The sequence below is a fragment of the Ambystoma mexicanum genome, chromosome 2q (genome assembly GCF_040938575.1).
Source record: "Ambystoma mexicanum isolate Mex_15411 chromosome 2q, UKY_AmexF1_1, whole genome shotgun sequence".
Taxonomy (NCBI): Eukaryota; Metazoa; Chordata; class Amphibia; order Caudata; family Ambystomatidae; genus Ambystoma; species Ambystoma mexicanum.
The window spans coordinates 790,634,432-790,650,966 of record NC_090924.1 but is presented as its reverse complement, the minus strand read 5'-3'; the positions used below and the strand labels follow the sequence as shown (position 1 = coordinate 790,650,966).

General features: G+C 42.8%; 1 protein-coding gene across 3 annotated transcripts in view; it reads right to left on the bottom strand.

Annotated features, from left to right (window-relative positions):
* PFKP (phosphofructokinase, platelet) overlaps positions 1-16,535 on the bottom strand; it is an 882,344-nt gene that overhangs the window by 797,509 nt on the left and 68,300 nt on the right. For all 3 annotated transcript variants that reach the window (XM_069648018.1, XM_069648019.1, XM_069648020.1), the window contains exon 3: positions 1,074-1,151. In XM_069648018.1, coding sequence (XP_069504119.1) covers positions 1,074-1,151 — 78 coding nt within the window. The remainder of the gene's footprint in view (positions 1-1,073; positions 1,152-16,535) is intronic.

Below are 16,535 nucleotides of genomic sequence, written 5' to 3'. Positions count from 1 at the left end.
AGTAAAATGCACCATTTGAATATATTATTTTAAAGAAATTGTCAGGAATAAACCCCCGCCTTCGAATCTCACTTTGTTGGTTGGGGTTCCGTTGATATGTTAAGTCGTTCGGGCTCTTTAGTGAGAAATAGTGACACCCCTCCAGAGAAAAATATACAAGTTGCCACACCCATTTCAGATGACTGACTGTATCAGTTACATGCGTGCAATATTCATGGTTTCCTGGTGCCAAGTACACCAAAAAGTGGAAATTTCGCCAAGTCAAACATCCACAGAAAAGTCAGACATTGTTTTGTGATTCAGGCAAACACGCTTTTGTGAAACGCACGTAACTTAGGTTGGTGCGACCTATGGGCATGTGGTACACTTACGCATGGAAAATATTTTGTGGATCAGTATTTAGAATACTACTGTAGTGTCAACCTTTTCCTTGAGGATTTCTTGGAGAACAGTATGCGCTTGAATGTTACATAAATAATTTTTGGGCTCATTTTCGAGTTCCCCCGAAAAAAATGTCAGGGACTTGCTACGTTTACACTTTCATGTAAATAAGTTCCTGCAACCTTATTTTCCTCATTTTCATGGAGGAGTGCAGAAGAGAGTAAAAAGATTGCATACATGCTTGTAGGCCAGCCTTTTACATTCCGCAGTGCAAGTTGAGTAAACGCTGCCTCCGATGTATACATGACAAGCAGCGTTTACAATGGAAAATTATGGAGTGTGCATGTTTTTTGGCTGAAAAAACAAGTCAGCGCCAATGCTGTACTATTTGCATGAAGAAGAGGAAGTGAGCGACGGAATCATAAGTTATTACCCTCCCCTCTACTCCTCTGCCATACAAATGCATGAAAATGGGGCGTGAAGTGAATGGAAGTAGTAAAACCCTTACTCAAGGATTTTAAGCATTTAATTTACGTTATGCCCCTCTCGAAAATGAGCTTCTTTGTGTGAAGAAGCCATTGAAATATCAATTTATCAAGGTCACATTACAACAAAAATATAGAACCTTTATACAAGTTGATCCTTTAGATACCACTTGTTTAATATTTGTACACAGTATTTATTATACATACCACTTGCAGAATGCTTGACACACTTTCCCACGTAACTTCTACAATATTGTCTCCTCCATCAACCATACCCTGATAGCCCTGAAAATCCAAAATAAGAATATAAAGTGAGAAAAAATCCATCTGATAATGAGTTATGAATTGTATAAACACATATACATTAATTCATAGTAGCAGGACTGTTATTAGCATTTACGCCAAAGTATACTTTCTGATATTATCTAAAATTATTTGCAATGGAACCAAATAAAGATATCTCTGATTACGAACTTGAGTTTTGTAATCCAAATCGAAATTGCCAAAAAGCTAAGGTACATCAGTAAGAGTGAATTTGAGAAGGTGGGAAGTGGCAGTCTATATGTGGGTAATGGGGGAGCTACCCCATACACACAAAGGCCATGTTTTAAAAAATGCAATTCCGAAATTAAAAAATATGTTATCTGCAGCTTTGTTGGCAATCACTTAGAGCCAATAAATCTAACACTGTAGCTAGTGATGTTGCACATGGGCATAGGAAACCATCAGTGCATATGGACAGTGGCTCCAGTAGTGACCCAATGGTGGACACAATTGGTCTTCCCAGTGGTTTGACTACGTTTTTATGAATCTTGAGGATGCAATAGAATGCTGTTATGACTGGATGTTCTTTAATTAGGAAGGCTTTGTCGTCTTCATCAATCCATCCTTGCGTGGTGGTGAAAAGCATGAGGCTTTTAATCTCGGAGGAAATTAAAAGCCTCATGCTTTTCGCCACAACGCAAGTGACTACTGGTGCCACTGTCCATATACACTGATGTTTTCCTACGCCCATGTGTCAGAAAAATGAAATCGTTCATTAAGGACACAATCATGATCCACCATCTCAACAACATACAGAGATCACAACAAGACATTCTAGTCACCTTTGACATCGAAGCTCTTTATACGAGCATTCCACAAAATCAATGCATTGATACACTGAAAGAATATCTGGACAGAAGATCAGATGTGTCTACACCTACCTCCTTCATCCAAGAATGCATTCACCTGGCATTAACAAAAAACTATTTCATATACCAGGGACAATTCTACCAACAAACAAGGGGCACAAGCATGGGGTCAACGTTTGCACCAGACATCGCCAGTCTGTACATGGACAATTTAGAAAACAAGTTCATCTACAATGACAACAACATACACAGGAACCAACTAGTCGGTTGGGTGTGATACATTGACGGTATTTTCACCATTTGGAAAGGAACAACCACACAACTTCAAGAATTCCACACATGGCTCAACAGTGTAGACACGTGCATAAACTTCACCATGCATTACGATACCACCAACATAGCATTTCTGGACCTTAATATCCTCAGGGCAGAAGACGGCAAAATCACCACAACTCTGTACCGAAAACCCACGGACAAGAATACCCCACTGAAATTCACCAGCTTCCACCCACAAGCACTGAAAGCAAATCTACTGTTTGGCCAGCTCCTTAGAATAAGGAGAAACTGCACCACACTACCAGAATATGATTAACATGGCAAAGACTTAGAGAACCGCCTAAAAGCAAGAGGGTACCCGTCACCGATCATCAGGAAGGCACGTAAAACAGCAAGAAATACCAACAGAACAGACTGCCTGACGAAACGGCCAAGAGAAGAACACAAAGACAAAATGACTTGTGTCACTACATTCACACCAGTCAGCAATGCAATCAGAAAAACCATCCTTAACAACTGGAGTCTATTACAAACAGACACCTTTGCACCAGAGACACCAAGATTTGCGTTCAAAAGAAGCAAAAACCTCAGAGACCATCTGGTACACATGTATCCCACCGAGAAATCCAAAAGGCCAGACCAAACCACTTTATGGCATCTCCCACCTGTGGTCGGACATTATAGATGCGGGAAATGCTCAGTGTGCCACCTCACACAACACCAAAAAGAAGTCTCGCTCAATGGCACCATCTGGAAGTATAAAACATTCTCCAACTGCCTCACAAAATGGAGCATCTACATGATAAAATGTCCATGTAATTTACATAGGGAAAAGCAAGTGTGAAGTGAGGCAAAGAATCTGCGAGCACAGATCGTGCCTCAAGAACACAATCGAGGATAAACCAATGGTGGCACATTTTGTCCATAGAATGGAATCTGTTCTTTTAACACTGTGGGCCCACCACTACCAAGTTACCATGGGGCTACTAGAATAAAAAAGGAGAATTCACAACCACCAACCTTAGAAGTACCCAGTAGTGGGTTCCCCATAATACAGGGTAATCTGACCCCATTACGTCTTACGTTAGCTGTGTATGTATCTTCAATTTTGTATTGAACCTGTTTAAACCTGTTCAAATGTGTGTCTTTTCACATCAACTGTCACGTGACCTTTATCACTGCATGATGTTTCAACAGGAATCCTATAAGACAAAGTGATTCATAGTCATACGAACTATTTAGTTCAATATTCACTGGCAGTAGAATATCCAGCTCTCATCGGGCAGCCATAGCTCCCACTAAACCACTGTGCATGCGCCAGGCAACGACATTTGGTCGCCTAGACGCCCCGCCTCACATATTGACGAGTATAGAGGACAAGTCCCCAGTATACTTCACTATGCGATACGAGCGGAGTAAATAGCATCGAGCAGATAACCCTATAGCTGCCTCTAAGTGCATCTATTCTCCACCCAGCAGTACTAATCTTCTACACATGCGCACACAAATTCAGGGTCGCTTAGTTACCAGTGACGCAACTATATCTTCGATACACGCATGCGCACTCTTAGAAACACTACCGCGGATACAGCACAGCCATCGAAGGAGGCTGCCGCAGGTAAGACTGCCTTCTACGTAGGAGCGGTTTATCCGTTTCCTAAATACTTACAAGTTCCGCAATTAGCTATGCAGGAACAAGGGCACATCCTATTGAAGTAACCGAAACGTGATTAAGAAATCACGAGCCGGCATTACCCCTTAAGGGTTCGCCAGCACCAGGGCACCATGAGCAAAATGGCCGTACGCCCGCAAATAATTGTACCATTTTAGCACAGCCCAAACGCTAGTGGACATTACAAGGTTGATAGAATCCCTGTTTTTCATATCTTTTCAGCTGAAGCAGCTGGATTGTCAATAACAGACCCTATCTACATAGGATCAAGAAATCCAAGGCGCACAGAGGGCACCTTATGAGAAGAATACTGCACCTCTTCTCAGTATCTGTGACACTTAAATCACTGGCTCAGGTAGGACATTTTGCAGCACACACCACAGGCAATCACCAATATTGTAGAGAGACACCATTGTTCTGATTTTATTTTTCAAATTTTTAGATGTTCCACCCACGGGGTCCACAAGTGACACCATTCAGTCCACTTTCACAGTCCTGAAGACGGCATCAGAACACCAACCAACCAGTTCCTGCCAGAAACAACACAAGTCTCGACTAGACAGATGTATTGGTTATAATAACCACATTCTAAGTCACTACCTGTAATAACCCCCACTGTGCAAAAGACTCAATTGCAAATTGTTATTATATGATTACACAATATGATAGAATTTATACAAACACCCATAATACATGGGGTTGAAAATGGTTATAGATGTACAACGGCCTTAATAGGCTTTTTAACGATATGTTAGATAATAAAATGTGTTAAATGTGTAAATGCAATTTTGGTGATCTCTAATTTAAGTACAGATCAAATGTTATGATCAGTCAATTAGTGCTGTAAGATATTACCGGCAAGCGCCAGACAGGTGGGGTAGCCTATGTCCTTGTGTAATATACATAGACCTGAACTTGTGACATTCATGATGCCCATAGTTCTGCTGTTACATACACATCTCTCTTGCATGCACCTTATCCATTCAGCTATATTATTGGAATTGGAAACTCGGAACAGTTTAAAGTTGCACACAGATATGTGCAGATTGTATCTCTGCAACACAGCACATACAATGTCAGATCCTTAAAGCCCAATAATATATTATGATGGCTTAAGGTGGTAAAGGGGGTGGATAAAGACATATGAAGAATGGGGAGATGAATAAGGAGGTGGGGTGATGGGGAAAAGTGGTGGAGGTGGAAGTGAACAAAGAGGATGTGTAGTAAAGGAGGAGACAAGCAGGAGAGCAGGTGGTTGGGGGTATGGTGGGGGATATGATAAGTGAGTGAAGGGTGTTTTGTCACGAATTTAGTGCATGGGGAATGGATGAGGAGGATGAGTGAAGTGGTGGAGTATGAGGGGCAGAGCTACACCTGGCATCAATATTCCCTGGGACATAGATACCAATCCTGTCATATATGAGTGCATCTCCACAAGCACATTTCCTTGCACAAAGAAACATACCACGGCACAAATGAACTAGCTTAGATAGCTATACAAGAGTTGTGGCACATAGTAACCAACTATGGCACAGAGGCCCCCCTCTGATACACTAGCATTGGCACATGGACTACAACCTTAACAGAAGCACTGACAGAGACACCGAGCCTGAAAAAGTATTCCCTGATGCATAGTTTCCCACCCTGGCACATATGAGTGCATCCCCACTACACAACTAGCCCTGATATCTAAATAACAGTCGTGGCACAAAAGGAACTAACTCTAGCATAGTGGATTACCGCTGGCTCACTAGTCTGGGCACATATACCTTAGTACATAAGCATCAGCCCTAGGCCATAAGCAACAGCGTTGGCACAAGCAGTACACAGAGTCACACGTCCTTGCCCAAAGAAACACACTCTAACACATGTTCACCAGTCCTGGCACAAATGCCCCAGGACAAATGGACACAACTTAGCACAAATGTACCAGTCAGTACACCTAAACAATATATAAGAGTCCTGGCACATAAGAACTAACTCTGAAACAGAGGACCAGCACTGGAACATAAGATGTGGTTCATCAACGGGAGCACGTATACTCCACCCCAGACAAATGAGCATTAGCCCTTGAGCATTAATATCAGCCTTGGCACAAATGCACTAACACTGGCACAAAGCCCTGAAACACTGGTGACAGCTCTGGCATAACTGCACTACTCCTGACAGACAAATAAAACAGGCATGGTACAATAAAAAAAAGTCATACCACATTATTAGCACTACTCCCTAGCCCTTAATGAGCAGCCTTGAAAAAATGACCTACCCAGAAATTGTGAGCGGTTCATTTACAACAAGCTAGTACCTCCTGACACATACCCTCTTTACTGCGGCAGACATTTCTGATGCAGTGCTGTGAAACGTAATTACTGGGTGCTGCATGAGGCGAATATCATTTCCTTGCCACCTAAACAGTTAATCAAGCCTAACATATTATTCAGCCCCATCTTATTTGTGCAGTACCATTGCCACATTGAGAAAGGAGGTGGATTCCACATCTTTACCACCCAAGTAGTTAACGAATCCTAGCTGGCTGTTCGAGCACAATTGCCCTGGCAAGCTTGAGCAGTACCACTGGCAGTTTGAGAGGCCCAGCCTATCTCAGCAGCACCCCTGAAAGGCTGGCATTCCACGTAGAACAACGGTATACTTGAGCAGTGCCCTGGCTTGAGTCGAATTCTGATGTTATTGGCAGTACTCTAGTATTGTTCATCATCTCCAGCCATACGGTATTGGCACTCTGGTGCATGATGTCATCATTCATGCATAGACTCTGTTGTATTAGAGAAGGAAAACTAAAGGGCTATTTATCAACTGGCAGAGTACTTATGATAGGTGTGCTATATCTTGCTGTGGTAATTCAAACTGATGTTATTTTTCCTGGCCCAGGATTAATATAATGGCCTTTTTTTCCTGGTTAATATTTTACAATACAGGCACAGCTTCTGGCTGTTAAATATGTTGTCTGTCCCATCCTTTGTGTTTCTGTAAAACACAGAATTTTCTGCTGGGTGCAGACATTTGCTTGCTGCTGCTGAGGAATAGGTTTCCCCAGTTCTGCGCCAGAACTTGAAGTGCCTGGGTAGATTATGACAGAGGCACAGACCATACAAAAAGACATCTTAAACATATGGCTTTTTAACAAATATATTTTGCAAAATTAACTGTAGAAGAACTGTTTTCAAATGTTAAGCTTCGGCTATCAGATGGCACTTAAGCACCACCTATAAACCAAAACGATTGGCCTGGAGTACAGACAGGAGAGATATGATGTGAGGAGGGGCACAGTTTGTTGGTGTTGTTTAGCTATTTGCCCACCCGTTCACTGCCCAAAGACATCTCTATAGCCATCCCCACCCACTACTTGCCACAGCCCACACAAAATACACCCTCACGGGATCTATTTGAGTTAGGTCTATCAAGTAGGAATATCCAACTTTATACTATACAGAGCATGCCAGTGGTATTTCTAAGCTGTCTTCCGACAGTTAATTGCTTAACTGCAGCTGTAGATGAGCAACTGGTAATAAAGATGTCTTAAACGTCAACCTCCCATCTGTTACTTGCAATGATATCCTGGTAAAAACAAGCATTGGAACAGTTCTGGCATGTGAATAAGTAGTATACAGGTATATGCCAGGCACTGCTATCATATGCCCAGGTACTCACTGCAGTTTCCAGGTGTTGCCTTCTTATGGCCAGGTGGTAGCATTTTGGCAGTGCCCGGCACATTTGTACCATATGCTCACACAAAAGCCCAAACTGTTGAATTTGCCAATTGTTGTTTTTAGGGGGAGCACCCTCAGCTTGGCTGAGTTGGGTTAGCTCTCTATTCTTGTACTTTGAACGATTAGGCTTCCTAGATCTGCTTCCGCTCTGTAGTGCTTCCGCTCTGTAGTGCAGCCTTGACTGCAGCCCATACTCATTATTATTCCGAAACCTTCCGTTTTGTAGTTTAATTGTGCCAAATATTATGTTATGAAAAAGAATGTAGAAACTGCTAACTCTGTAATTATTTATAAGCAACGAAACAAAATCTTAATTTACCAAATTGTATTTACTTAGGTCCTTTCAGAATGCACATGCCATTAACGCATAGGAAGTAAACTAAATCAAAGTCCTACAATTTTCATCCTGAACACATAAAAGGTTTTATTTATGTTTTAGGCAGCCTCTTGAAAAATTATATCGTTTTGCAAAAAACGACGGCGTGCTATTCCAGCAAATGCCTCGCAGTACCATAATACTACAGCCAGCGATAACAGTTGTTTTCCTTTACAATTGTTTGTTTGAGAACACGTTCTACAAGTTTCTCCAGCGAACTCTATTCCGGGCTTGTGGCAGAGTGGGAAAGTGCCAAGTGTGTTTGCTAGGCAACCTTTATTTCATAGGGCTCACAAAGAATGCTTTTTGGGTCACTCATTGACTGGATAGGGATCTGTAAGAATGATGGGAAAAATGACAGTTGGCAACGGAGTACTAATACAGCCACAATACACCACAATATCAACCTGTTCATGCAAGTGGAAATGTTTACCTATTAGAAATTCCTAATAATCTATGGTAATTGTTTTTGTGTAATAGCCTTCAACGACCACTTACAAAAACAGTTTCCCTCTTGGAATTCTCCCCAGTTTACTTGGAGATTAAAAGACAATTTAACAGACGTGTATGCAAGGGGAGGGAATTACTCGAAGGGCTCTCAATGGGGGAGGGCTTGGACCAACCAGGGCCCTTATGATGAGCACCTCCAAGAAATTAGCACTGAATGAAAAAAGCAACCTCATAAGTGTTCCTGAGTTTTTGAATTGAACAGTGCAGTTGGGATAGCTACTGTGATGATGTATGTCCCGAACTCCGGTTGCACACAGCAAGGTCGGGATGGTAGGTGGACTCACTCGTTCATGAGTTTGCATGGAGCTAAACAAGTATGTGACCAGCCAGGAGTCGGTTCACTGGGTCCTCCGCTTCTGGGCATTTCCCTCTCTTTATTTCCATATCCTGTTTCCCTTGTCACGTGAGGTGGACTCCCCCTTGCTCACGTGACTCGGGATGTCTACTGACACCACAGCTACTGTAGAAACCAAGTCAATGGGGATGCCTGAAGAAGTGGGCTGGGGAACTGAGGACCTTGGTGCGCAACCAGTAATACAAAGGGCAATGAGCTGTAGCAAATGAAACACATTCACAATGAAGTGAGGTAATGGAAGACCGCTCTTCTGTGTGCTGCTCTTTTGCATCATATCACAGATAGACCCGAGGGTCAGGGTGGTTGCGGCTTCCTTGTACGCCGAGAAAGCCTTCGATTCCGGCTCTTGAAAATTCTTCTTTGGAATTCTGCAGCACCTGCGGTTTGGGGCTACTTCATTGGCTGCATGCAATTACTGTATGCTGATCCGGTTGACACCTTTTGTACCAATGGCATGTTATCACAGGCCTTTCAGATAGGGCACAGAACACAACAGGGGTGCCCTCTGTCCCCTCTGCTTTTTGCCCAAATGATAGAACCTCTTGCACGGCTGATGAGAGAAAAGCATGGTCATAGAGGTATAGCGGGCCACCACAAGTTATTTCGTTGTACGCAGATGATACCTTACTGTATATTCGGGACCTGGAGCAGAATATGGACCAATGATGGAGGAAATCCACAAGTTTACATATTATTCTGGTTATAAAATGAACGCTGAAAAATCTGAATTGTTTCCGCTCACGGACAGTATGCCGAGACCGGGTGAATTAATGAAGTTCAAGTGGATCCCAACCAGATTCAAATACGTGTGCATATCAGTGTCTCGATCACATCACTCGTTATATGTTGACAATCATGAGGCGTATCTGAATTCCCTTGCCGTCAAGCTGCAGCTGTGGGCAAGACTGCATATGTCTCTATACGGGAGATTTTCTTCATTGAAATTGGTGGTGGTTCCCACATTATTATATTACTTTAGCACTGTTCAGATATGGCCGGGAAACTATTCTTTACTAAACTATGGTCTACAGCAATTGAATACTTATGGGGAACAGGGTTGGCCCAGATGAGTTGGCAGGGACTGGTGGAACCCTATGATCAGGGGAGACTGGTGGCGCCAGACTTCGAACTTTATTATATATTTGCGCAGGCACAATATGCTGGCCAATGGTATTCTTCGGCTCCAGGCCCAATGCATCGAGCGTTGGAGTGCTATAGTGTGGCACCGATGGACCTGAGGCGGTAATTTTCAGTGACCGAAATGTGGACTCCTGTACTTTCTACCTGGTTCGTATGACTGTGAAGGCGTGGTCCTGACTGTTTAAGAGACTGGGGATAGATGCTCCATATAGTGGCTTAGTCCCCTTGTGGAATTGCCCAGGGATCCCCCCTCACATATGATCTGAACATACAGATGTCCTGGGACGCTGATTGGCAGATGGTTCTCTAAGATTTATTCTCGGAGATAGGTTTGTGACACTGGATGAGTTTGTGATGAAGTTGGGTAACAGCCCCAACAAGACTCTACAATACTGTAGGATGAGGGCGGCCGCTCTACACAGATGGCCGTCGTTTCCACAGGAACCGGACACTCATGGGTGTATTGAGGTGGTGGTGTGGAGCAGTGATGCCAGGAGACTGGTCTCTAGGTGGTATAGATTGGGTCAGGCTAGCCAGCCTTCTGCAAATAGGGCAAGGACTAAATAGGAGCATGATCTGAAAGTTGAGATACAGGACAATCAATGGCATAAATGGTGCTGCTTGACGAGGTAAGTCTCGCTCAGTGTGAGATTTCGACGTATACAATTTAAGATATTGAATCAGTTGTACTATACACCGGCACATATTTCCAGGTTTTCCCTGAATGTGAGTGATGAATACGGAAAGTGTGGAAGAGCAGGGGCGGAATACTTTTATATGTTCTGGGGCTGCCTGTTGATCGCAGATTTTTGGCCGGAAGTGGCAGATGTATTAAACGATGTCGTGCAGATACCCCCTGTGTTCTCTCGCCCTAAATACCTCCTGGGTGATTTTGGTAAGGTCTCTGTGCTTCTGCATAGAGTTTTTAACATGGGTTGTATTATTGCCTAAATATGTGTATTGAAACATTGGAAATCCAAAGTAGCTCCTACATGTACAGAATGGCTTAAAGAATATACATATGCCAATGAAAGGGAGGAGGGATATGAGGCAATGGTTATACCAGTGTGTAGGCGGAAAGACATTTGGGGACTATTCCGAGACTATCTTTCACGAACACAGCGGGATGAGGAGTCAACATGAAGAGGGTCTTAAATGGACCAGTGCATCTATGATGTGACCGATGTGGCTAGATTTATTTTGAAGTGTAAGAACAATTAGTACTGAAGGCTGTGTTTTGTTTGGAACTGACACCGCAACATGTCTGCCTGGTTGTTAAATACATTGTTTGTAAAAAAAAAGAAGCATTGCACCTTACATGAGCGAGATGAAATTAAGGTAGTATTTTCACAGTTCAATTGGGAAAACTTTAAATCAGGTTCAGTATTACAGATGCATACAAAATGTGGACAGTTCAAAATAAGTAGGGACTGTGTACAAAGAGGAAAGTGATACTGTTCAAATGAAATACTGTACACTTTATCTTCACTTGTTTACTATGTCTTTTGGAGATTTATGTAGGTTACCTGAAGAGTTCTTAAGGGGTGGAATAACGGCCAGGACAAGGTGTGAGTTATTTGAAAGACGTTCTGTCAGGGGTTAAATTAGGGGGGTGTAGGAAAAGTGGGAGCGGGGCTCTACCACCGTCCTTCCCACAGAGTGGGGAAGGAATTAACTGGGCTCCCACAGATTAAGAGACCCGTTCTTTCTCCTCTCTTCTTCGGACACTGCAGCTGGCAAGGTGTGGTGAAGGGCAGCCATGGCAACCTTACTTCTCCTTACAGTTAACAGGGCTGAAGTGCTCCAGCTCCCAGGGCAGGAAGCAATAGTGACAGCCATGGATCTTCAATCTCACTGCTCTATAGCTCTTTAGCTTTGGAGCTGGACCAGATCTCCAACAGTGTGAGGTCGGCAGCGACTCAGTGGGAATGCAGCTGCCTCAGCTGAGTCCCCAGAAGAACAATCAAGTCTGGATGCAGGATAGGACATGACACAGGGCCAAAATACCCAACAACAATGTTTCATTGCACGGTCTGGCTCAGAGCATGACTGGATGCAGCAACAGGCTCGCTAAAGGAGGGTCTGGAAAGCACAGGGTGACGCAGAAAGAGGCGTCTATGCAAGGAAAAAGATAGGTTTGTCAAACCAGGTTTGGGACATACCCAAGACAGGGGCAGGTGGGTTTGGGAAAGGATGTACCAAGTGCCAAATTCAGGGTAAGGATGCAAACACTACATTTTTGACACAGCAGAATTTAAATGATGTAAATCTAAACTTGGGTACAAGTAATTACACAACGTTTGAAGATAAAATATAGTGAGTTGATTCATTAAAACATGCACACATGCCAGGAACACCTGCAGGGTAGTATCGGGTCACAGGAGGGGACATACTCCTCCTCCCTTACATCCAGAAAGTCTGAAAAACAACTCATTGTTAGTATAAGAGAATAACAGGTGAAAAGGAAGAATAGTTTGCAACATGTGGGTTCCATTTCAACTAACAGGCAAGCAAGCAAATAGAGGCCAAAAGTGGGGGCTGAAGAGACTTGGTAGCTCTGGGGGATTCACAGTTGCATTTGGGAAAGTTCCAGCTCTGCTGAGTCACTGTCCACTGATGCTCATTTTACGAAAAATGACTACTGCTCTGCATCAGTAGAGGGATGAGAAATGACGGAAACTCGTATTCAACCCCACACTAGTACTAAGCAACCAGTGATCTCAATCATGAAAGTGAGAGAGGCATAACATGAACAGTACACTTCCTTCGCCTCTTTAAAGTAGCATGGGCTGAGTGCAAGCTATACCCTTCAAAAGGGTGTGTGAGATAGCATAGAAGCATCCAAACAAAAATAGTATTGTAACACCAAAATAATAGCACATCCAACCAAGGTTCTATAAAAACAAGAGTCTTTAAACTAAAAAATACACACAAAAACACGAAGGCCCACTCCCTCAGAAGACACCGAAATGCAGACTTTGAAATGAGAGGGGACCGCAGCAATGTTAACATTTAATGAAGATGTTTTTTAAAAGTTTGCGAGCGGTGTCTTCATTGTTACTACAGTTCATTAAGGCAGACCATGAGGGAAGAAACACTTCAAATATCTTTTAGACTTGTTCCTGAAGTTTAACAGCATTGATTTGGTAATCTGGAAACTTTCTGAGGCAGTGATTCTGTGTCACGTTGATGATCGGGTTGAGTGGGTCCAACAAGTGGTACGGATCAAAAAGCAACAATGGAACATGGCACAAAGAAGATTGGGACAGCCAAGCAATGTCTGGGTTGAACAAGCTCACAAGCAGCTCAATGCGGCAGCCAGAGCCCAAAGCTGTTCCTTTTCCTCTGAGTTGCCGTGAGACCTAATACACGGTCTCAAAAGTTGAGTTGTGTCCTTGTCCTGCCCATCCCAGCCAGGAGGTTCCAAATCACACTGGCAGGGGCTGCCACTTCCAGTGAGGAGGACGCTGGGTACCAATGTTCTATTTGCAGGCAGGCATTATTCAACAGCAGTTCACCCCAAATGTCCTTCTGGGTCGTTGAGGGAAGGGTCATTTTCCCTTCTTGGAGGCCCCTATCCTCACCTGCGTGGCAGAAGACTATGGGCAGACTGACCCCAGTAGAGCGCCAGCTAAATCCTTTTTCTTCTGTAGTCCAAAGATGATTCCATTAAATGGGTGATCACACACCCCTTTGTAGTCCAAAGATTATTCCATCAAATAGGTGATCACACCCCCTTACATAGCCAGTCTGTCAAAGCGGATCGGTCCATTTCAAGCCTTCTTTGAGGTCTAATCCTGTCTGCTGTGATCAGTGTCTTTTGCCTGGTGATGCCATTCATGAGTGCTTTGTCTGCAGAAAGTGTGGGGGAAGGGGAGCACAGGTAGTACAAATGGCCTAAGAATATCCAATATCGTGGCACCCTTCTTGGGCTGTCGCTTCTATGTTGACTACTCTGACTCCTCCCTCTCTTTGGCTTTGCTACATCAAAGGAAATTTCAGTAGTTACGTCCTGGTGTGGTCTTCCCCTTGCTGACATGGCTTGTCCTCTGAACCTTGTGGTCCCTCCTTTTCCCCCTGTGGATATATCCGGCTCTCTGGGAAGGTAGTAAGCTTTCCCAAGGATGACAAATGGAAACCTCTGGGGCAGGGTTTGACATCTTCTTGTGAGAGAACCACAGTCCCAGACCAGACAGGTTAATCCACAAACTCTGACAGGAGAATGAATCTCTGGGAACCAAGGTGATAATAAAATGACATCAATAGGTTTAAGCCAGTATAAGTGTAGCTTCCCATAAGCCACCATATATCAAAAAAAGATATGGCTTTATATTTATATTTAATTAATGAAACTTACCACCAGGCCAGTGGGAGTTATAGTTTTATAAACAAAAGCTATTTGATTACTTAAAAAAAAGGATTCTCATTTGTATTCCAGAATGCCAATGCAAATTTTAGAATAACTTTCATTCTATACATTCCATTAAGACATCCAATGGAGGGCAGCTTCCCGAAGTAGTCATTAGTATTCCCCTTTGGAATTGTAGATTCATTTGTAGCAAATGTGACCAAAACCATATTTACTCTTTTTAGAGAACAAATCGGTTGCAGCACTTTTGAAAGTGTCACCCCAGTGATTGAAAAGATTAACTTAACTTTGGCAGACACTTTTGAATTCGACACCACACATTCCCTCACCCTATAGTACTGGATTAATAAGGTGAGATATGTCAACAGACAGTTTGATCATTTTAAAGGGTTTCCTTAGTTCCAATTTCACATTTAAAACTAAACCAACATACAAAACACTGTTACTCAGTTTCTGCAACTTCCCATTTCCAGCTGTGCATACTTGTATGTTAGGTACTTTGTGGCTTACCCAGCTGCAGGCATGCCCATTACTGATGCCCAGTCGGAAGTACACATGTGGTGTCGTATGTGTGGATGTTGGTAAGTTCCATTATTCACCTAATGGCCAGTAGGCCCATATGAGTATACACCCATCCACACCTGTTTGTAAAACACAGAATGCTGTCTGAAAGTGAAATGGTTTAGCACACTTTCATGATGAATCCATTTACCAGAGGTCCTAAAAAGTCCAAAATTCAGAGCTTCCCCTAGCAGATGGAAATCCATCACACATATTGCTCTACATTCAAAGACATGGCTGCCCATATAGTTCAAAGTACATTTAAAGCAAATTATTTCTCATCATTTTTCTGTGCCAATGCAGCTATTACTGCCCACATAAATGGTTCCTTTGTCACATGATCTTAGTGCAGGCCTTTTCTGACTGTGGTTTCAAACTGTCTCTACTGGGATACCACAGTATGACAAGCCTATCAGCATCTGGGGGATCACTGACCACTGCCTGTGTTCGCACCACATGTATTTTGCAGGAGGCTATATTAATAAACAACCCTGTAAGAAGGTCCATGACCTTGTAAGTAAGTAAGATTGACAAATGTATTTATGTCTTCATGTTTTTGTAAAGTGTAGACCACAATATAGCTTACTGGATCTCAGCGACTAATATACAGGATGTGAAGTAGCAACCTGCGAACAGCAAAGGTAGTTAAATCATGCAAAGTATTAAGGAATAAAAAAAGCAGCACTGTATAGACAAAAGTAAAGAATGATTAAAACAATCAAAAGTACAGAGATGAATAATAGGACACAATAGTGTCTTAAGAATTTCACAGACATGGTTTGTGGGTCACTGGGTCAGGCGCACACAGGCCACAGAATTCTGTATGTACATAGTTGCATACGGAATAGGTACAAGGGAGTGGCTCCTTTTTAAACGACATTCAGGATAGATCTGCAATACAAAGGTAAGGGATGCATCAAACTAATGTAACATTGCCTTAGCACTATAATAAGAGTAGACGATTCCAGGAAAATCATACATAAGGGTACTTGAACCCTGGATCTGTACTCCCACATGGACTAAGTCACTTTAGCATGAGCACAGAATGTACATGATTCTGAGGGGCCTCACCTTACATAAAAAGATTCAAGAAGAAACGTGCTGGAAATTATCTGTAGGGCTAGAAGAGTTAAATCTTCAGAAAACTATGAAAAATGCACAAGGACAGACGATGGGGGACATGTGTTGCAAACTATGCTGAATACTAGAATAATAGCTGGTAAGGGTTCCCAAAGGGAGATATAAGTAGGTATAGTAAAACAGCTAAAAGGTGAATTCGAGTGATCATGTGAAATATCTTCAACTGTCTTGAGATCAATTTCATAGTAATGCGGGCATTCTTAAAGAGAAACATGGTTTGAGCTCTTTCTTGAACTTGCATAAGAAAGAGACCAGGCAGGGGCGGCTTAGAGGGCACTAACCTGGCAAAACAATGCATTATGTAGTCTTTACATTTGCAAAGACTCTGAATATATTTAGATTCTTAGCAAACGCAAAAAATAGTGGTGTTTCTAATACCTCTAACGTGCTGTGCATGGGCCAGGAACAG